General features: G+C 46.1%; 3 protein-coding genes and 1 non-coding gene across 9 annotated transcripts; 2 read left to right on the top strand and 2 right to left on the bottom strand.

Annotated features, from left to right (window-relative positions):
• The first annotated feature begins 2,351 nt into the window (after positions 1–2,351).
• Positions 2,352–5,138, top strand: hax1 (HCLS1 associated protein X-1). Of its 3 annotated transcripts, none has more exons than XM_069176717.1 (7): positions 2,352–2,553; positions 2,918–3,186; positions 3,289–3,491; positions 3,603–3,666; positions 3,788–3,921; positions 4,148–4,269; positions 4,503–5,138. In XM_069176717.1, exons 1-7 carry the CDS (start codon positions 2,489–2,491, stop codon positions 4,504–4,506), a joined length of 861 nt encoding a protein of 286 aa, XP_069032818.1. In that variant the 5' UTR covers positions 2,352–2,488; the 3' UTR covers positions 4,507–5,138. The 3 variants fall into 3 exon arrangements, with proteins under 3 accessions (XP_069032818.1, XP_069032817.1, XP_069032819.1); XM_069176716.1 differs by having other exon boundaries at positions 2,354–2,553; positions 4,148–4,265; XM_069176718.1 differs by lacking the exon at positions 2,352–2,553 and adding an exon at positions 2,577–2,614 and having other exon boundaries at positions 4,148–4,265.
• Positions 5,139–8,570: 3,432 nt separating this feature from the next.
• Positions 8,571–11,872, top strand: aqp10b (aquaporin 10b). Its single transcript, XM_069177061.1, has 6 exons — positions 8,571–8,666; positions 9,282–9,408; positions 10,323–10,460; positions 10,764–10,882; positions 11,332–11,549; positions 11,687–11,872. Exons 1-6 carry the CDS (start codon positions 8,580–8,582, stop codon positions 11,859–11,861), a joined length of 864 nt encoding a protein of 287 aa, XP_069033162.1. The 5' UTR covers positions 8,571–8,579; the 3' UTR covers positions 11,862–11,872.
• Positions 11,873–12,338: 466 nt separating this feature from the next.
• Positions 12,339–21,987, bottom strand: znf687b (zinc finger protein 687b). 4 transcript variants are annotated; one of them, XM_069177058.1, is made up of 10 exons: positions 21,893–21,987; positions 18,751–21,081; positions 17,947–18,212; positions 17,670–17,854; positions 17,194–17,370; positions 16,882–17,044; positions 16,166–16,519; positions 15,867–15,967; positions 15,550–15,637; positions 12,339–15,364 (listed from the first exon to the last, which is right to left on the bottom strand). In XM_069177058.1, the coding sequence occupies exons 2-10, from the start codon at positions 21,065–21,067 to the stop codon at positions 14,765–14,767; spliced, it is 4,251 nt and encodes a 1,416-aa protein (XP_069033159.1). In that variant the 5' UTR covers positions 21,068–21,081; positions 21,893–21,987; the 3' UTR covers positions 12,339–14,764. The 4 variants fall into 4 exon arrangements, with proteins under 4 accessions (XP_069033159.1, XP_069033158.1, XP_069033157.1 ...); XM_069177057.1 differs by lacking the exon at positions 21,893–21,987 and adding an exon at positions 21,415–21,881; XM_069177056.1 differs by lacking the exon at positions 21,893–21,987 and adding an exon at positions 21,181–21,881.
• Positions 16,692–16,826, bottom strand: LOC138215124 (small nucleolar RNA SNORA13). The gene has a single exon (XR_011179695.1). It is a non-coding gene; the product is annotated as a small nucleolar RNA SNORA13 (small nucleolar RNA).
• Positions 21,988–22,172: the final 185 nt, after the last annotated feature.

Raw genomic sequence — 22,172 nt, forward strand, 5'->3', positions numbered from 1 at the left:
CTCCTGCAGCTCTGGCCGCAGTCAGACGAGGTGCTGTGCCGAGAGAACGAGCCGCCGTTGTGATGCATGGATGGGTGGGAGGGGCTTAGAAGCGAGGGGAGACCGGAGCTATAAAGGAGGTGAAATACTGAGTGTTGGGAATTTGGATCGTGTTTAAACCCCCCCCCTCTCTCTCTCTCTCGCTCTCTCTCTCTCTCTCCCCCCCCCTGACCGTTTTCTTTCACTTGTATGTAACATAGAACTGTTTTCTAAAAGAATGAACATTTCCTGTATGGTCTTTTTTTTTTGTGTCTTTTTCCCCCTTTTTTTTTTATTTTATTTTATTTTTTTTTATTTTTTTTTTTTCTTCTTGCTGAAGTGGAGGAATGAATTAATATCCGATGGTTGGGGGGGGCCAGGCTGGTTTTGTATTTCTCACCCTCAACTCTCCACTCCTTCATTTTGGTGGAAACTCTTCCCTCCCACACAAAATATCCAAACACAATAAATTGCTGTTGAATGTTTTTTTTTTATTTTTTTTTATGTCATTTTAAGTTTGAAGAAACAATTCTCTAAATTGGTAGAGTTGTGAAGTTTATTTTTTACCAAATATAGATATATTATATATAAAGACATATAAGCGAGCTCACTGGCTTGGACTGTGAGGAAAGTGTGTTTGTCATGTGACTGCGTGCATGTTTGTACACACGGGGCCGTGGTTGTGTTCTGTGCTCTGTTTTTCGCCTAGCACAGGATTTTTCATTATCCAACGCTTGTACAGTAACCGTTCCCATGGATTATAAATATGTTGCATAAGGTCCCACCTATTTTGAAAAATGTTTTGATTTCCGAGGCCAATACACACCCAATCTGCCTTCCAGTGTGTTTTATTTAGTTTGAGGTCCCGTCCCTCCTCCCCACCTGCTCCCTGCTCCACCATCTGTCTCTCCCCCCCCCCAACATTGTAAGGAAATCTGCAGCATTGAATACTGATGGACAGAATTGTACTATGGGTTGTTTTTGGTTGTTTTTTTTTGTTTTTGTTTTTTTTGTCAGTGATTTTTTTTTTGTTTTTTTGTTTTTTTCTTTTTGTACTGTGCGTTTTAAAAGATTTAAATGGATAAACTTGTCTTGTACATATATAAAAAAAACACAAGTACTGTAGTCCCCGTTTGTTCGATGGCTTTCTCCTCTTCCTTCTCAAATCTTTGCAGACTTGTTAGCTTTTTTTTTCTTCTTTTTTTTTTGTCTCATTTTTTTTTTTATTTTTATTTTGTAAAAATATATAAATATTAAGTAAATAAACATGAAAAAGACATTTTCATCATTTTGGATGTGAATGTCTTTGAAGAAACTGTATTTCTCGTGGCTTGTGAATGCAGCAGCATCTCTTCTTCCAGCGGGGTTGGCGGTGACTCCCAGTGTTTGCGTTTTGATTCATCTGACGGTTTGATCATCCCACACTTGATATCGGCTCAACGTTTCTTCTTTAAGTGTCGGGGTACAACTGAAACAATGTGATTTGGAGGTCTGACTTGTAGAGCAGACTTTAGGACAATCGGCAGCACCGAATCACACCCCAAACACAGATCTTCTCCAGACGCTTTGTTTTTTTTTTATTAATATGCATGTTTGCATCCTAATAACCTTTTCAATGTAATTTTTGTTTGTTTGATAGATAGCTCGCTGAACAGGGAAGATTAGGTAAATATATAGGATGTTGCTGAAATACTGCACAAAGAATTCACATTCGTGTTAAACGTTAACTCGTGAAGGTTTACTTTATTTAAATATATTTATTTATTCAAAAGGAAACATTTTACTTATAAAATCCAGGTAAGTCCGATAAATAAAACCACTATAGTAGAAATAATATTTATTACTTTAGCGAAAGAAAAAACGTGGGACATTTTTCGTGCGTTCATGGCAACACCGTTGCTAGGTAACGGCAGTCCGCTTGTTACAAAACGTCCCGCGATAGAAAAGAGTACGAGTTAATAATACGGTGTTGAATGACTCCCATTAGATCCTGCATTCATAATTTTAGCTGATTAAACGCGTAGAAGTATTATCAGCAGTTTAATCGACGGCAACGCATTTTTTTTTTGCTTTGCAAGTGCAATTATAACCTGCCGTCACCGCTTTTTGCTGTTTAAAATGTATTCGGGGTTCGAGTAAAACGCACCTCTTCACAGCAAGTGCGTTCATTGTCCCGAGAGGTTAAGAAGTCTTTTTTTTAAATGACAGACCGGTTTCCTATTTCCTGCTGAGCGTCCGACAGCGCGCTGACTTCGGCGGCGTGTTATTTCTATTCTTTACGGTAGCGCGTCATTACGACAAGATCGCGCCACCCGGAAGCATCCAGAACATTTTACGACATTGTTGACAACTGTTGCTGCTCGTCGTCGGTTGTCCAAAACTGCTGCTGATGGTAATATCTCGAGTTATGGTGTAGTTTTCGATCAAAGCTTGTTACTTTTTTCTTTTTTTTTTTAAATTTTGTTTTAAAATGAGTGTTTTTGATTTATTTCGCGGGTTCTTCGGAGTTCCCGGAGGACACTATCGCGGCCGGAGGTGAGTTTTTAAACGGCGTCGGAGAGAGACGAGTACGCAGCTGAGCAGAAGAGTTAGTTAGGTAATGAAATGTCTCCATCAAGGACGAGATTAGTGTATTTCTGCCAGGAAAACCACAGGGGTCCTTTTTTTTTTTTTTTTACCTAGCACGGCTGATGTTTTATTTAGACTCGGTGACCTGGAAAGCAACAACACCGATTGAGTCCTTTTTAAAGGTCCACCACGCTGGGGTTCCTGCTGCGTCTTTTATGCTCAAAACTTGAAGCTTCACAGCTGATTGTCTGTCAAAGTGTCTTTGAAGTGATGCGTTGTCTAACGGCAACACTGCGTAACTTTTCACTCGCCTTTTGTCCACTCTTATCAGGGACCCTTTCTTTGATGCCATGACTCACGATGATGATGATGATGATGATGATGAGGACGGTGATGAAGATGATGGCTTCCGCTATGACGGCTTCAGGGGGGACCAGCAGCAGGACCCCTTTGACGGTGCCTGGAGGTTCGGTTTCAGCTTCGGCCCGGACGGGATGAGAATCCAGGAGCCTCCGGGTTTCGGCCACGTCTTCAGGGAGATGGAGGAGATCTTCTCCCAGCTGGGCCGCTGGGACGGACCGCCGGAGTCCCGACGCCACGGTAATCGTGTTCCTCCGACTCTTGTGCAGTTTAGCGTGATCTGTTTTACCTCCATTCTGCTGCAGCTCTGGACTCGGGTCTACCGTCTCATTTGGGTTTCAGGTGTTCCCAGCACCGTGCCGCCGCCGCCACCTCAGGACAGAGCAGAGAGAGGTGGAGGCACATCCAGTGGGAACCCCCTGAGAGACTTCATGCTGAAAGCCGCTCGAGGTGACACTCGAGGGCCTTCCAGAGAGCCACGAAGTGACAGCCGGCCTTCGGATGAGTCACCAGAAGATCCAGGCCCGCCGTTTCATTTTTCAAAGGCAAAAAAAAACCCAACATATTTTCTTCTCCTGTTCCCAATTTGATTCTGTTTCAACATAAATTGTTTTGGTTACGTGTGAACTTTAAAGTTTCTTCTTGTGCCCCACTAGTTTAATGATATGTGGAGACAGGGGCCTCACAAGAGTCCCAAGGCGGAGCGCAAAGAAGACCGAGGTCAGTGATGTTCTCCATCTATCAGTAACAGAAACTCGGTGTTTGATTTTTTTTTTTAATTTTTTTTTTCCTTTGGCCTCATCTCTGTCTAATTTTCTATGTTCACCGACATCTTTCCAAGATCTGGACTCCGCAGTGTCATCTGGTGGCCTGGATCAGATTCTGACGCCACCTGCTGGTCAGGCGCCGAGCCAGCCCTGGACCCGGTCGTTCTTTCACTCGGTCATTGTCACCAAGGTGGTGAAACCTGACGGGGTGAGTTACACACAGAGTTCAAAGCATTTCAAAGACAATTTAAACAGCCCAGCGAGGTCTGAAGAGTGGAGCAGGAAGAGGTGACACTTCCAGGGTCTCTGTGGATCTTTTAACACCAAGTGTCTTACGCAATATAAGTGTATAAAATAGCTGCTGCTTAAAAGTTTTAGTTGTGAATTAATATTGTATTTTTTTTCCTCCTGTTTTCTTGGTACCCGTGTGTCAGACTGTCGAGGAGCGGCGGACAGTCAGAGACGGCCAAGGCAACGAGGAAACTACGGTGACTCGCTCAGGTGGTTCCGGGATGGTGGACGGACCAGATCATCAAACTGCACCTGTGCTAGGTAGGTAGGTAGGTAGGTAGGTAGTTAGTTACTTTATTAATCCCCGAGGGGACATTTTTTTTTCGCTACAGCAGCATACAGGAAGCAATAAGATAATAACAGAATAATAAAAAGGTCAGCTCATCTCCTCTCTGTGTTTCTAAACTGTCACCCAACAAAGAAATGAGTGTTTTTTTTAACATGTGCAGCATCTTCTTCCGTCATGGATCTATAATTTATTTATTTTTTTCATTGCAGGTGAAACACATCGCTTCTCAGACATGCGGGACGACGACTCGTTGTTCTCCAGGTTCTTTGGAGGCTTTAAATAACGTGAAGCGAAGTGATCTCTCCGGACCGGCGAACCCATAGCCTCTGTTCCCTGAAAACAAGTGTTTGTGTCCATCTGTGAGGACACGGGACAAGCCCATATGTGGACAGACAAGTGCATGATCTTGATTTGCCAAATTGAATGCGTTGGATTGAAAGACCGGCTTGTTGAGGATGAAACTGCGATTTCAAACTGACCGAAAACAAACGGAGACTCATCAGACGCGAAAAAGCTCCATGTTTTATTTTTCTCTCGTCCCGTAGACAAGCCTGTATGAATGTGTGAGGGAGGAATCGGATAAAGACTCTTAATATATCGACGTAGTTGTTTGACTCTTGTTTTTTTTTTGTTTTTTTTTTGGCTTAGTCAGTGCACACTCGGAGTTTTCAAACAAAACGACTTCATGATACTTCAGTTGACGGTCTCGCTGTAGCATCGTCACTGTCTGTAAAATACTGGATATTTATTTTATCAACTTTGAGTTAATTCTCTGCTTTTAAGAACCAGAATTGCTGCAGGGGTTGTTTTTCCAGAAACAAAAAGTATTAAAGGATTCAACTTCATACTACCGAGTTGTGTTTTCAGTATGTAGACTTTTGGTATTTCGAGTCAAAACTGTCTTGATAAACAAGCCTGTGTAGTAAATATGTCTGTATTAGCTTTGTTGGGATATTTGTGTCTTTTCTCCTCCTGTAGCTTTGTTTCATTTTCATTAGCGTCTTTCTGGATATGAAAGGCAAAGTACATTTAAATAAGGGGAGATGAAGTGTGGACGCTCAGAGATGGACACCAGAGCTGTGAAGGATTGGTGGTTAGTTTGTGCTAAAAAAAAAATACAGTAAATACTTTGGTGTGTGCAGAACAAACACAGCGACACTGAAAATTTAGAAAGGCATTCACTTTTAATATGTTCTAATCCTGATGATAATTTTCAATCTAACATTTCTTGGCCTTATTTTTTTTTTTACATCTGTCTGCAATCCACCCATCTTCTCTCCCCTATTTACACCGTTTCTTCTTCTCTGCTCTTCCCCAAAAATGTCTATTTAAAAAAAAAAATGGCCTCCAGAAAATGAACAAGTCTTGAGTTTTCAGTGAATTATTTTTTTATTAAGATTAAAGATGGAAGGTTCTTTTTAATATGTGAAGTATCGAAAGAAAAGTGCACCGTTTTTGATGGCACGTTCCCTGAAGAGGACTCCTGCTGCTGCTACTACAAGTACAGTGCATCTGGAAAGTATTCACAGCGCTTCACTTTTTCCACATTTTGTTGTGTTACAGCTTTATTCCAAAATGGATTGAATTCATTTTTTCCTCAAAATTCTACACACAATAGCCCATAATGACAAAGTGAAAAAAGTTTGCAAATCTATTAAAAATAAGGAATGAAAATATAACGTACACAAGTATTCACAGCCTTTGCTCAATACTTTGTTGAAGCACCTTTGGCTTCAATTACAGCCTCAAGTCTTTTTGAGTATGATGCTACAAGCTTGGCACACCTACTTTTGGGCAGTTTCTCCCATTTTTCTTTGTAGGATTTCTCAAGCTCCATCAGGTTGGATGGGGAGCGTCGGTACACAGCCATTTTCAGATCTCTCCAGAGATGTTCAAGTCTGGGCTCTGGCTGGGCCTCTCAAAGACATTCACAGAGTTGTCCCGAAGCCACTCCTTTGTTATCTTGGCTGTGTGCTTCGGGTCGTTGTCCTGTTGGAAGATGAACCTTCGCCCCAGTCTGAGGTCCAGAGCGCTCTGGAGAAGGTTTTCATCAACGATGTCTCTGTACATTGCTGCATTCATCTTTCCCTCCATCCTGACTAGTCTCCCAGTTCCTGTCGCTGAAAAACATCCCCACAGCATGATGCTGCCACCACCATGCTTCACTGTAGAGATGGTATTGGCCAGGTGATGAGCGGTGCCTGGTTTCCTCCAAACATGACGCTTGGCATTCAGGCCAAAGAGTTCAATCTTTGTTTCATCAGACCAGAGCTGAAGCTCTGTCAGAGTGACCATCGGGTTCTTGGTCACCTCCCTGACTAAGGCCCTTCTCCCCCGATTGCTCAGTTTGGCCGGGCGGTCGACTCTAGGAAGAGTCCTGGTGGTTCCAAACTTCTTCCATTTACAGATGATGGAGGCCACTGTGCTCATTGGGACCTTCAATGCTGCAGAAATGTTTCTGTACCCTCCCCCAGATCTGTGCCTCGATACAATCCTGTCTCGGAGGTCTACAGACAATTCTCTGGACTTCATGGCTTGGTTTGTGCTCTGACATGCACTGTCAACTGTGGGACCTTATATAGACGGTGTGTGTCTTCCCAAAACATGTCCAATCAAATGAATTTACCAGGTGGACTCCAATCAAGTTGCAGAAACATCTCAAGGATGATCAGTGGAAACAGGATGCACCTGAGCTCAATTTTGAGTGTGTTGGCAAACTGTGAATACTTATGTACATGTGATTTTTTTTCTTTTTGTTTTCTATTTTTAATAGATTTGCAAAAATATCACCAATTTTTTTTTATCACTTTACCATTATGGGCTATTTTGTGTGTAGAATTTTGAGGAAAGAAATGAATTAAATCCATTTTGGAATAAGGCTGTAACATAACAAAATGTGGAAAAAGTGAAGCGCTGTGAATACTTTCCAGATGCACTGTAAAATCAACCTATCAGGCTGTTATTTACCCTGTTATTTATTATTTTGATTAGGTGGAAGTAAAAAAAAAAAAATTCTGTTTTTGCTGGGGTTGTTCAAACCTCACTGGCCTGGAGACTTATTCTATTTAAAAAAAATAAATAAATAAAAAAAAAATAAAAAAGATTCTCCTGAGTGCCATTTTGACCCTACAGTTGGGGAACTGTTACTGACTGAATTTGAGGATGGTTTTTTTTTATGTGGAAGTTTCAAATCGTATCTTAGGGCTGAAGAAGTTAACAGGAGAGGCCACAGTGTAAAATTCAGCTAAATTAATAGCATTTAAAAGAGATGGAAAGCAAGTTATATCTCTCTGCCTTGCTGACAGAGCTTTTTTTTAAATTTTTTTTTTAGCTTTTTCTATTTGACGTGGATATCCGAACGAAGGTCTAGTTGCCTATTTTTGACAACCTCTGGATGTGACGTCACAGACACTAATATCTGTTTGTCTGTCTGCACTTATGTACATGTCTGTGCTTCAGGAGCTTAGAAAATTATTTCATTTCGTTCAAGGGAGGTCTTTATATGACCGTGAAAGATGGTCAGAATGATGAAGAAAATAAATGTCATCCATGGAGGATTTGAAGCCACCGGAATACAAACTCAAGATATCGTTCAGCTTCCTTCATTCGCATCCTTCATCTTCACAAGACGGCTGTGTATTATTTTCTAAACCTCACTGCACACGTTTTCAGACCACAGAACAAAAGACAAAACACCTGCTGTGAGATTATTCCATCACGCCGCACTTTGCTTTTCTATCACAACACGATCCGTTCTATTCATTTTACAGTAAATGTCACAAGTGCAAACACAGCAGAAAATGAAAATGTATTGAAATATTTTTTTTTTTTGCAGATGAATATCTCGCGGGAAAGACTTTCTCTTGTTTTAGGGAGAAGAAAGTTCAACCGCGGTGTGACGTCACGAGTGAAATCCTGTTTATGAAGTGTGGAAAGGGATCAAACCAATCAAACAAGAGGAGCAATCAGAGCTGAGTCCACTCAGCTGAGATCGTAAAAGAACCACCTGCGTGAGCCGGCATCGAGCTCCTCCGTGGTTTGGACCTGGCATGCTGTGGGTTTTTTTTTTTTAGAGTAAAGACACTGAACTCCTGCCTTCAGACGCGCGCGAACCAACAACCGCCTCGGCTCGGCCGGTGCTGTAAAAGTGTGGTGTGACGTCAGGCATTAAAAGGGCAAACTGCTCCGGTGAGCGCAAACGTGCAGTGAGTGCCGCGTGGGTGAGAGCCACCTGATTAAAAGTGTCTCCTCGTCGGCTCTGAAGAGTGCAGAAGGAAAGCCCTGCGATGGAGAGGCTGCTGAAGAAGTGTCGGATCAGAAGCCAGCTGTTCAGGGAGTGCATGGCTGAATGCCTCGGAGTCTACGTCCTGATTGTAAGTGTCTTTTTTTTTCTCTTCCATTTTTTTAGTGTTTTTAAAATTCACGAGGCTGCCAAACAAAAAGTTTCCTCCAAATTCTCACTCGCTCAGGTTTCCTACGTGCTGATTCTGCTGTTCCGGAGCAGCAAGGAGCCTCCTCGCAATAGATAACTTCTGCAGGACTTTGGCCCGGCAGAGTGGCAAGAGAGTGTGACAGGGACGTGGAGGGGAGTGGAGGGGAGGATAAAGTACCAACAGAGTGGTGCACGAGTTCTTTTATCAGTGATTTTGGTTGGAAAACCAGGCGATGTTCCTTTTGAGCAGAGTGTGGTTGTTTTTTCTCTGGAATTACTATCTCTCCAGGGCAATGAAAGTTTACAGCACGAAGCATAAAACGAGTTCCTCAAAGTCCATAAAAAAAAAAAAAGGAGATTATTACTCCAAGGCAATATTGTGTTGTTTATGACGTGTCAGGAAATCTGTGGTCTGAACTGTACGATGAAAATATAAACACCGAAGGTTTTTTTTTTTTGCTTTCTGCACGTTAAATGGATTTCATCAGTGAAATAGACTGTACAGTGTCTCTTTTGCACTATTCTCATACACCTCTTTTATCTCGCGTAATTGCAGCTGTTTGGATGTGGCACCGTTGCCCAGGTGACCACAAGTCGAGAGAAGAAGGGCCAGTACCTGTCAATCAATCTGGGTTTTGCTCTGGGAGTAACATTTGGGGTCTATGTGTCTCGTGGAGTTTCAGGTAAGAGACTGTACAGAGTTATTGGAGGGGGTGGTTGAACCTTATGTTCCACTTAATGAAGTGATAAGTGTCCCCCCCCATCCCCCCCCCCTCCTCACCCCCAGGATTACTGTCGTCACTGATTCCTCTTTTGAAGCTTAAGACCTTAAAGGAGAACTCCACTTATTTACACATCATAGTCTGTCTGCATGTGAAAATACTATTTCAGTCCGTGTTGCTGAGGGCTACGAGTTATAAAATCTCTGCCAAATTACAATTCGATATACTTTACGATACGCCACCAACGGCATTAAAAACAGCCGAATGGGAGCAAAATATTGGTGGTTGAGCTGTTTTGTGGGTAAATTAGGCATCATGTTTTGTCACGGAGAAAGAGTCATTGGTATAAAAATGACATGCATCAGCTCTAGTTTTTTTTTATTTTTTTGAGGACCAGTGCTCAGGATTGTGGTGCCACTAATCTGTGCAAAACTGTTGCTCTCCGTATGTAGTGAAGTGAAGCCTTTTCATCCATGGCAACCAACTGAAAGCTTTCTTTTTTTCATACAACTATTTATGTAACTGTAAAGTTTGTTCAATTTAAGATTATAATACAAAAGTAAACTGTCTCCTGCTCTCGCAAAGAAGTCATACCCCCTCAGCCTTTTCTGGGCCCTTTTCCACACACGATGATTTTTCTGCAGATGTGCAAAGAAAGAACAAAATTGCCTGTATAATGGTAATAATAATATCACCTTTATTTGTTGTGCAGGAAGCATTTAAAACTTCCTGACAGTACATTATACCTGAATGCAAAGGGTATTAATAATGATTTTATATAACGATTATGAGACAAAATAAATGTGAAATGTGTCATTTCAGACCTGAACAACTGATTTGTTATATATTATTATTATTATTATTTTTTTTTTAAGGAGCTCATCTGAACCCCGCTGTGTCTCTGAGCTTGTGTGTTTTGGGAAGACATCCATGGATGAAACTACCTTTCTACATCTTCTTCCAAGTGCTTGGAGCCTTTCTGGCTGCAGCCACGGTTGGTCTGCAGTACTACGGTGAGCCTTTAGCAGCGATCTCTGCACTTCACACTCTCCGAGTACTTGAATACTTTGCAGTCCATTCATTCCCTGGGAACTATCTCACTTGTTGACTGACGCATATTTGGTTCTCCAGTAAGTGTTTCTGGCAGGAGGATGGTGTATGTGGAATAGACCCAAAGTAAAGTACAGTGTCGTATGTCACCCCGTGTTAACAGTGTGGCTCCAGAGGTTTGACTTTTATGGTTTGATTGATGTTTTGTTTTTTTACAACATTGGAGCTTCATGTCAACTGATGCCTATTCGATGATATGTTTGCAGACGCCATCCGGGCATATGGTGCAGGTGAGCTGACAGTGACGGGTCCTACAGCCACAGCAGGAATATTCTCCACATATCCAGCCCACTACCTCAGTGCGTGGGGAGGTGTGGTGGACCAGGTCAGACAGGCTCGCAATTCTTTCTTTCTTGTTCTTTTTTTAATCATGCAATGACCTGACATCATCGTCATAAACATCAAGGTGGAAGATAAGCCTGTTAATCGTTCAACAATATCACCAAGAATCAGTCAGGCTGTCTTTAATTATATAGAGATATGTATATGTCAAGTTCATCGAACTTTATACCACAACTAAATATTGAGACATGTTTTATTTACATGCTGATATTGTTGAGGGCATTTCTTCTAATTTGGATTTACCACTTTGTCTACCATTTGGAAACAGAACAGACTCTCGCTGCAGTAGATATTGCCTTCATTTTCATCGAGGTACATAAGTACTGAAAAAAAAAAAAAGGTTCTACTCCACCAGGAGATGATGTTTTTTTTTTTTTTCTTCAGTCCAGTAAACTCGCCCTGCATTTATCTCGCTACTTCCATGTTTTCCAGGTGATAGGTACAGCTGCACTGCTGCTGTGTGTCCTGGCTCTGGGGGACCAGAAGAACAGCCCCGTCCCTGATGGCCTTCAGCCTGTCCTGGTGGGAGCAGCGGTGATGGTTATTGGCGTCTCAATGGGTTCGAACAGCGGATACGCCCTCAACCCGGCCCGGGATTTTGGACCTCGATTGTTCACGTACATCGCCGGCTGGGGAGCGAATGTTTTCAAGTTAGTACTTTTACTCGGGATGGCTTATTTTTTTTTTTTTTTTTTTTCTCCTGGATAATCTTAAACCCGTTACTATTTCCCACTTTATTTGTATGAATTACTGAAATGTAAGTTTTTGTTTTTGTGAACTGTTACAGTGCTGGAAATTGCTGGTGGTGGGTGCCCATAGTGGCTCCCTGTGTTGGGGCGCTGCTGGGAACACTGATCTATGAGCTGATGGTTGAAGTCCACCATCCTCCCGACGCCACTGAGGGCCGGCCGGCGGCGCCGGAGCCGGAGCTCAGGGAACCAGAATGTGAAAAATCCACTTAGTGGTAAAATGAAGCCATGTTAAAGAAGAAGAAAACTGTCTGTATACGGTAAAGGATATTTAAGATGATGCTGTCTGTGACTGTTTATTTTAGAACAAGTAGATTCTGATTGCTAAAATCTGTTTTTGTGGCATAATTAGACATGCAAGGACAACTAAATCTAACTTCCACCATTTTGGTAAACCATTCTTGGATGGATTGCTTTAAAAAATGATGTTAATTGTTGGCTGAATCAGCGAGTTAGCCAATGAAATTTAGTAACTTCCACTGAAAGGATAAGAAAAACATTTTGTACGGATGTTCATTTACAGATGTTGGCATTCTAACAAACTTAACTACTGCAAGATATCACACAAACATTACATTGGCTGATCATCGCGATGTTAGCGTTTAGCTCAAACCATGCCTCAGCAACAACAACAAAAAACCCACTGCTCTGAATGGAAGCCTAAACTCTGCAGATGAACCGAGTCAGTCGTCTCTTTTACACATTTATTTTGAAACGGCACAAAAGTGTATGGCATTTCAGCAAGCAGACCACAACCATGGAAAAGAAAATGACATGAAATGTCCACTATTGAGCTATATAAATATGATATGACATGTATATATATATATATATATATATATATATATAAAAGATACAAAAAAAAAAAAAAATTCCACTCGTAGGCCTCCATCACGTGACCATGAAGGCTGTTTTTGAAACGTACAAAAAGAAATGTGAGGACAGCAAGCACGGGTTTCTGTCGATTTAAAAAAAAAAAAAAAGAAGAAAGAACCGTCTCCAAGAGATAAACATTTGTTTTCATACACATTAAGACAACACAGCCCCCCACAATCTCCCTCTGCTTTGTAATTACAAGGTATAGCTAACTCTGGGGGAGGGGGGGAGGATTCTTTTTTTTCCTTTTAAACTTCAAATTGTTTTGGGGAAAAAAAAAAAAGGGGAACAGTACAAGTACAAATACTATACGTATTCACATTATCATAGCAAGTTACTAAAACCAGAACGCTTTCTTTTTAGTGTAATTGTATGTATTTACATGGCAAAACTCATACACATATACTACCGGCAGGAAGCCTGACCTCTCTTCTTCTAGCTTAACGATTAACAACATCACACATTATTCACACTACACAGGTTACGGGCCTCCAGCAACCTCGCCTCCTACTCAAAAGCCTTCTCGTGTCGTAAATCGCACCACGTCCAGTAAGATTTGACGCAACCGACTCGCACAAATACCAACAGCAGTAACGCGTTTTCGTATAAATAAATATTATAGCAACATAAAAAAAAAAATCTGTGTCAAAATTCCCCCCCAAACGCTCCCCTTCATGCTTCACGATGTCCTGGATTGAGATCAGTTTTCAATGCCCTCCGGAGGTGTTAAAAGAGCTGGACTTTGAGGCGTGTGAGTTATCACGAACAATGTGGATCTAGGATATCAGCACGACAGCTGTCGGGGGTACAGCGGGAGGTGTTTGTATTTATGTGCGCAGGGCTGGGTATGGTTCAATGTTTTTTTTTGTTTTTTTTTTTGGTACCATTTCAATACCTTGAAATCCATTTTGGCAAAAAGAGAATTACTTTTACGATAGTTTTCATGCAGTTTATAGGGGGAAGAAGGGGAACCCAGGTTTTATCCTGTAGCTACAATTTACAGATGGCCCCTAAAACCAAGCTACCGCTCGACCGTTGGTTCCCAACTGGTGGGTCCCAATCCAAAAGTGGGTCGTGGGGCCGTTTTGAGTTGAGTCGACTCTACAGGAAAAAAAAAAAAAAAAAAGTTTTATTTTGAAGTCTACTGAATTTTTGCTGCTGCTGCGCTCTTATTTTAGGGACATACGTTTACCAAAACACAAGAGTGCGCGCCTCAGCTGTTTGCTATCAGCGTCGTCGTGACGACAACCAAAATTTTCTCATCGGTAGTTAGCTCTAATCTTTGTAGACGGGGTGATAGGATGAGATAAACGTATTCCTATTTCATTGGGTTTTTATACCTGCAGTTGCACTTATTTGGGTTTTTCTGTGTGTGTGTGTGTATGACAGCACATGAAGGCATTGTGTATTATTGCACTATTGGCACAAAAATCTGGGTCGCGAATCTAAAATAAAGGACAGATGTGGGTCCTGACTCTGGATCAGTGGAGACCCAATTTACCAACGCCCCCCCTAAAACACCTCTCGTAAGCTAAAGGTAGATGCTAGTGTGTCCGTCGCCAAAATTCACTTTCGAAATGGTGAAATAAGGCGCTCCGATGTAAGCTTTACCAAAGTTGGCGCAGATTTCTCCTCTACACGGGCGGGCCGTCGACTTGGGAGGCTGTGTGTGGTAAACGCCGTGGCTCGCGGATTTCCTCCCGTGACAACGTAGCAAAAGGTATGCATTTTAAAGCGGGAACATTAGTGTTGTCGTGGCCTCGGTGTGGAAGTTTGGTACGAGAATGACGAGCGTTTTCTTCCCAACTTAGACGCGACCAAAAGCAAGTTGGTGCCCTAACAGTTTTGAGGTCCGGGTATCCAGCCCTGTGAATGTGTTAACATTTAAGAAACAGGCAGGTAGCTGCAGTCAGTGCGGAGTGAGAGTGGTTGAAAATGGAAGGACCAAGTGTTGTAGACACAGTACGGCTGATATATAAATGCTTTACTCTGGGAACTGTTCCACACTAGAGTCTATCACAGGTGAGTTCAGTTAAGTGACGTAATCAAACATGCAATTACAATCGCACAGAAGAGGTGCCATAGAGAGTAAAACTGTTTGCGGTGGCTTTTAAAAAAAAAAAAAAAAAAAACCCAACTGCGCAGGGGCAGCTCCGTTTCATCGACATTCATATTCTACAGCCGCGACCCTCGACGACTCCTTGTAGATGATCCGTCGGGTCTCGGAACCGCCCCCTCCTCTACTGGGGCTTGTCCGTCTTGTGCGCGGTGAGGAAGGCCATACCATGGGTCCTGAAGTGGGTGTTGAGGTCCGAGGCCTTGTCGAAACGCCGGCCGCACACCTTGCAGCTCAGATTGCCGTCGCCGTCCTCGCCCAGCGTCTGCGGGGAGGAGGCGGGGGAGCCGTCCGGGGAGCCGTGAGCGCGGGGGGTGCCGCGGTCGGCGTCGCCCTGGTTGTCCCGCACTCGGTGAGTGATGAACCGGTGCCTGCTGAGGGAGCCGGCTGACGCGAAGCACACGCCGCACTGCAGGCACTGGAAGGAGGCGGTGTCGCCCCGGTGCTGGGGGATGTGGCGCTGAAACTCCGCCCCGTCCTCGGTGGAGAAGCCGCAGGGGACGCAGCGGAAGACGTTGTCTTCCTCCTCCAACTCGTTGGGTCCCAACGACGTCGACGCAACGGCTCCCCTGGTTCTCTTTGCCGGACCGACGCCCTCCTCTGTGGCGTTTTCTTCCTCGTCTCCTGCCCTGCCGACGGGAGGGCCAACTTCACCGTCTTGTTCTGAGGAGCTGCCTGGTCCCTCTCCGCCTGTGGCTGCACGCTTCCTGGTCATGGGGGGACCCTGAGGACAGGGGAGGACGGAGAGAGGCTGAACGGCTGAATTTATACCATCGCAAATGACGACCGGCGAGTAGCATCCGGCAAATTCAAACTTATTTAGTACGCAAAAGAACTTTTGAAATAAACGTGCGCTACGCAGTACGGGAACGCTGCGGGACGACAACTCCTGGTGTGGTCTCGACTCACCTGTCCATCTGTAGTTCTGTGATGGAGCCGAATGTGTTTGTCCAGCAGGAAGCGACTGCCAAAGGTGCGTTTGCCTTCTGTGCAATATCTGAAAAATAATTCCAGAGGATTGAAGTCACTTCGCCCATCAGACGACTTAGTCGTCAAGTGATTCTTAAATAAAAATGATTTTTTTGTTTTTTGTTGTATTATTTGTTATAATACAAATTCTTTTTAGCAAAAAAAATTAAAAAGACAAAAACATTTTAAATCGAAGCTTACAGTGGGCTTACAGTATAAACTAAAACAGGTCTATCACGAAAGCTCGCGTGACTCACTGGCAATGGAAGACTCGTTTGTTTCCCTCGTGAATGACGCGCTCGTGACGTCTCAGGCTGGAGGACGTGCTGAACGTTCCTCCACAGATACGACAGGGGAACTTTTCAAGTTGGCAGCAGACGTACGGGGGGAGAGAGGGGAGGGGGGGGGGGGTAGAAAAGATAAGAACACATTAAATCTCGGCTCTCTTCGAATCAGGGTGGATCTTTTTCTGCTTTAAATCAGCCATCAATCTTCGTTTCCTCCCCGAAGGCAATAACCTGATTCGGTACGATCCGATGTAAAAAAAAAGACCCACCTTGCCGTGCTCGATCTTCACGTGACTCTGATAGTCGTCGTTGTCGGTGAAGGTGGTCTGGCACTGAGGGCAGGTCCACTCGGTCGGGGCGCTCGGATGGCCGCTGCCGCCCGCGTTGGCCGCGTGACTCCCCGGCGCTTCGTAGTCCTCGTCGGCGTCGTCGTCTTCCTCCTCCTCCTCCTCCTCTTCCTCCTCCTCCTGTTCCCGCCCCCAGTCCTCTCCGTCGGAGTTGTCGGGTTTTCCAGACGGTTTTGACTTGAGGCCGGAAGGGCCGGACGTGTTGGCCGGGGCCGCGGGCGGGTTCGAGGCGTCGGACTGAGACTCCTGTTTGGCCGACGGGCCTCTGTGAGCCGTCTGAGAGGCACAACAAGTGGATTCGTTAACCGTTGGAAATAATAGTCACTCCACGTTGCGCAGGAGAACGAGCTCGCAGCTGCGCTTTGATTTAATTTAATAAAATGGCATTATTTTTGACGGCACGAGCGCTAACGCGCTGCTTTTCAACAGGCTCGTTGCAATACTAAGAGATTGTACTTGGTACCGGACTTAGGACGAGGTCACCGGACGGGAACCTCGCAAAGGCCGATCCAAGAATTGCCGCGTGCCTTCGTTGACACCTCATTCGCCATAGACGGCAACGAATGGGCAACACGTAAAGGCAAAACACCCGTCGCATGACACCGTATCTATTGCACTTAATTCATCCAGAAACACACCTTGATGTGCTCCATCATGGAACCTTTCTGGGCGTAGAGCTTGGTGCAGTCGGGGCACTTGAACACGTGCACTTTTTGCTTGGCTAAATGCGTGTCAAAGTGCATGTACAGCAAGGGCTTTTGGGTGAAAACCGTATCACACATCACACACTTGTAGATCATTCTGCAGAGGAAGGGGGGAGGGGGGGGGGGGAAGAAAGAAGAACGAATTTAGATGTCGTGGATCTATTTACAAAAATATGACCCAAATTTTCCGACGCGTTCTGAGGATATTTGTCTCCGCGTGGGCTGAAAATGTTCCCTCGAGCGTACTTGGCCTGTCCCCCGGTGAGCGTCGGATGCTGGGTGCTGATGTGGCTCTGGGCGCTGGGGGAAGACTTGAAGGCCATGGGGCAGCTGGGGCACTTGTGGAAGACCTCGCAGTGAGCAGTCTGAATGTGGGACTTGATGGAGTTCAGCCCCCCGAACACGACCTGGCAGCTCGAGCACCTTGACGAAGCAAAACGGGACAAATTACAACTCCACAACCGAAAATGTGATTACGTTTTTGTTTTTTTTTTCTTTTTAACTGTACACCGCCTCCCCTGCATGCCGAATGCATGACGGCTACCTCGCTGTACCGTCCGGCAAAGAGACACTCGCTTTGTCTGTTATGAAAGTCTCTCGACTTCCTGCGCTGTGAAACTGAAGCCCGGACATTAGCGGGGGCAGTTTTCTTGAGACCTTTCGGCAACAATTCCCCGTAGCAGTCACGTGACGCGTTAACATTCTGGATAGAGTCTCCGCACCTGTAACCGATGCGCCGGGCGAAGTGCAGACAGGCCTCCTCCAGGTGGGTCTGGAAGCTGGCCTGCCGCGCGATCCCGCCGCACTCGGGGCAGACATGAGGCGCCCTGTGTTTGTGGATCCTCTGGTGGGCGGACACGGCACACGAGTTGGGGAGCATCATGGGAGGCGAGCACTGCGTACATGTCTGAAAGAGGAAAATCAACGATCGGCAGCTGTTCGTGACGGCGCGCGCCGGTCGCGGCGCACGCGCCCCCCGTACTCGCCCTCGACACTCACCGAGTTGGGAGCGGCTCTGATCTGCTGGAAATGGGTGACCAGCTCGGCCTTGCCGGAGAATTGCGTTTGGCACTCTGGGCATTTGAAGTTGTTGTACTGCAGCCCCTCGGCCTTCTTGCAGGGCAGAGGCATCAGCGCTTGGGGGCCCTGGGGAGCGCGGCGGACGGGTCGGGGCTGAGACGCCGCCGGGGACGAGGCGTCCTTCATCGGGCTGGAGTTGGCCGAGGCGGCGGCGGCGCCCCCCGTGGTGGTCGAGGGAGAGGAGACTGGAGGAGAGGAGGACGAAGAGGAGAGCAGGCCTGGTCAGCCGAAGGTGGAAAACAGAAGGGGACAAATGGGGCGCGTTCGATGAAGACGAGTCGCGAATTGTTCTCCAGACTGATCTAGTTTTGTGGTCGTTATGGCGTCGAGTAATCGACACAAAATGAAATCGACAACAATTTTGATAATTGAGTCTTGTTCTTATTTTTATTATTTGCTTCTTTTTTTTTTGTTACTTTTTTTCACAGGTTTTTTTTGGACATTTTACAGGCCAAACAATTAATTTATTTGTTGATTGACCAAAAAGTATTTCTTTGCAAATTTGATATATTTAATTGTTGGCCAATTATAAAAAGAAAAAGCCAAATATCCTGTTTCCGACCTTTCAAAATGTGAGACTTTTGTGCTTTTCTCCACCTTATCTAAATTCAAATTGAAGATAGTTTGAGCTTTTGGACTTTCATTTGGAGAAACAACTCATTTTAAAAACCGATAATTGACGAAATGATAATCAAAATAATCGTCAGCTGCACCTCTACTTACCCCCAATAGGCGTTATGTCCTGCTGTCCAATCATCTGCTCCACAGTGACCGGCCTCATGACAAGGTGTGAGCACTGCATGACCAGCCCACGCTCCTTATGTTCCCTGGCGTGCAGCAGCAGGCTGCACTTATTGAAGAAGGCCAGCCTTTTAGCACAGTGGTTGCAGGTCACCTCGATGCGGAGGGATCGCCGGTCGTAGTGTCGTGCCAGGCTGCGCTCCAGGGCGAACGCGTCCCCGCATTCCAGGCAGCGGTATCCTGTGGCCGGGAGCGGAAGACCCCACTCGGGCGGCGGCGGAGCCGAGAGGTCAGGCTTGTAGCTCGGCAAAAGGTTCTTGCTGTTGAGGATTTTGTTGAAAGCCTCCACCAGGCTGGACTGACTCCGGGAGATGACGGCTCCTGTGCTGTTGACGATGGAGGCGGGCTTGTTTGGCTGCAGGCCGCCGCCGCCTCCGTTGGCCGTTTTGTTGGTGGCTGTGCGAACGCTGATCCCGCCGGCGGCGACCGAGAACTTTGGGGAGGAAGTGACGGCGGGCGTTGCCGGCAGCGCAGCGGATTTAGTGATGCTGACGGCAGTGGCAGAAACCTTCGCCTTGTCGGATGCAGCCATTTTATTTTGGACCTTTGTGGCTGCGGCGAGCATGACGCTGCTGGCTGCGAGGGTGGACACGGGCAGGGCGTTGAGAGCACTTACTTTCTGGGAAGTTGTTGTCATGTGACCGGTGGACGCGTCGAGTTTTTGGGCCTTGTTTCCAATGACCTTACGTTCCCCGGTTTGACCTTTAGGGTCCAAACCTTTCCCTGCAGCACCGCCTTTAGGTGCTACCCTTGTGACAGTTCTGGTGATTCCACCGGTGGAGGTTTTAATGGTTTTTATTCGGACTTTGAGGGGACGGGATGGAGCTCCGGAAGCAGCGGGTGCAGCGATGCCTGCTTCCCCTCCGTCGGCGGACGGAGGTTTGGACTTGCCGTCACCCACCTCCGTATTTTCCTCACCTGTTCTCGCATTTTCTCCCTTGTCAGCTTTGCCATCAGCGACCCTGTCGATCCCATTCCCCACCTCCATCTCTTCCTCCTCCTCTTTAGGCTCCCGCAGTTCAGAAGGAGGTGGGGTCGAGGCCACTGCAGGGCTGGAGCACCTCTTAGCTGAGACTTGAGCTGTCGATTTTGGCATCTCTGGTTCAGGACTCTCTGGCGAGTCTCTCTCCTCGATGACGTGTTCCGGATGTCTGTCCTCCACCTGGGGACTCTCTGTAGATCCGAGCTGGGGGGTTGACGAAGTCAGAGACGCCCCTGAAGGAGTGTCCCCAGGTTTAGGCTGAGACGCAGTCGAGGATGTGGGCTGCGCCGAGACGGAGTCGGACTTGTAACGTCGGCTCAGCTGAGTGCAGGTCGGAGAGTCTGGGTTCTCCTGGATCACCAGCGGACTCCCCAAATCGGGGTCGGAGTCGTCCTCCTCCATCTGCTGGTGTTGAAATCCAACGGGGCCACCTTTGGGAGCTCCGTTGAAAGGCTGAGATGAGTGCAGTGGGTGCGACGAGGGCGCAGAGGGTGGAGTCGAAAGCAGAGGCTTGGAAGGTGGAAAAAAAGGCGAGGTTAGTCCGACGGGGCCGGCGGCGGCCAGAGGAGACGACTCGGCCGACAGAGAGGAAGACGAAGGTAACGAAGCTTTGACCCCGTCTGCCCTCTCCTGTCCCGTATCCTGCTGCTGCTGGTGTTGCTGCTGTAAAAGCTGCATCTTCCTGGCCCGACCCACCGGATCTCCAGATCCCTGGGCCACAAGCGGTTTAAGTCTGTTGAAAATGTTGCCCCCTTGCTTGTGAGACTTGGCCGTGCTGGCACCTACTGCTTCTGAAGACACTTTCGGGGTGTTCATGGACCACGGCGCACCGTTTGACTGAGCCTGACTCAGGGGAAGCGGCGTGGAAACGCCAGAGGCCCCGAAACCGTTGTGGTTGAGAGCCTCGGATTCAGCAATCCCCGGAGCGCACGCGCCGAGCCTCGGCCCCACATCCACCCCGGCGATCACATCGATGGGGTCCTGGTCTGCGTCACCCTCCCCTCCATCTGCGGCCTCCAGACGGACTTTATTCTTCACGATGACACTCACGATCGAGGTGTCCGCCTGGGGGTCCGAGGGGCTCGGGGCTCTCAGGGACGACCCCACGCCGTCGGGCTTTCCCAGGGGTGCGCCCGTGGCTCCGTGGGGCCCCTCGGCCTCATCCGGGGCGGACTGGATGGCCTCTTTGGCATCGATGTCAGGAATGTCAAATGCCGCCAACAGGTCATCAAAATCTGGGGTCTTCATGTCCCCCATACCGGGATTAACTCCTGCAAAAACATGAAAGGACATGGTGGTAGAAAGCAACAAAATACAAAGAGCATGAATCTGACTGTGCTGTTGCCTGTAAACATTTGCTCCTGCCTTACATGCAAAAATGTAAAAGGCCCTTAATATGTTTATATTCTCCAGGTAAAGTCAGCGTGTACATGTCTCCCAGCGTGTTATCAGGGAAGCCAGACAGTCCAGCTATAAGGGATCCAGAGTTAGCACTTAGCCAGCTAGCGCGCTAGCGACGGCGTTTGTGCAGCTCTCCTCTCCCCCCCTCCTCCCCCTCCAAAAAAAAAACACCACACACACACACACACAAAAAAAAACACCACCTTTTCCTTGGAAACGGGTTCACCACTAATTCACTATGAATGGAAAACACCGCCGCGGCCGCGCTTGTTAAAGTGCATGCTAGTCTCTGCAGCGGTGACCACGTACGACAAGCCGAGAGGGCGTTTCGTTGCAGCGACCTCGGTTATTTTTTTTTTTTTTGTGGAGCTAACGATGTTCCTTCCCCCCGACCGAGGCCGGCGAGCCAAGACACAGAGAGGTGGGGAGAGAGACGGGTCTTTTTTTTTTTTTTTTTTTAGCTTATTAGCTTAGCGCTCGCCATTAAGAAAAAGAAGAAGAAGAAAAAAAAAAAAAGCATCCGGCGCTGTTTGCTGAGGTGTTTTTTTTTTTTTTTGACAGCAGTAAACAACCCGGTGCTCGCAGGATCGACGACGTCACAGAAAACTGTAGCCGAGATGTGGATTTTTTTTTAATTTTTTTTTTTTACTTTAATATTTCCACGTATTTTGATTTGTTTACCTGGATATGCGATTCCCGACTATCCTCAGCTCGTTTTTCAGCTGAAAAAAAAAAAAATGCTAACGCTTCCCGTCACGTGACCGCGGACCATCCTATCAGAGCGCTGGGAAGACAGAGAGGAAAAAAAAAAAAAAAAAAAATGCACGGACGGACGGAGGGATGCTGCAGACGACACGTACGGGATTTTTTTTTTTTTTTTTTAATTTCTACTGGGAATGATATAAAACATTAAAAGAGCGTCCGGGACGAGTTTTTTTTTTTTTTGGACATCGGGTAAAGT

Source organism: Embiotoca jacksoni, unplaced genomic scaffold (genome assembly GCF_022577435.1).
Source record: "Embiotoca jacksoni isolate LCO1_2020_lvr unplaced genomic scaffold, fEmbJac1.0.p SCAF_7, whole genome shotgun sequence".
Classification (NCBI taxonomy): domain Eukaryota; kingdom Metazoa; phylum Chordata; class Actinopteri; family Embiotocidae; genus Embiotoca; species Embiotoca jacksoni.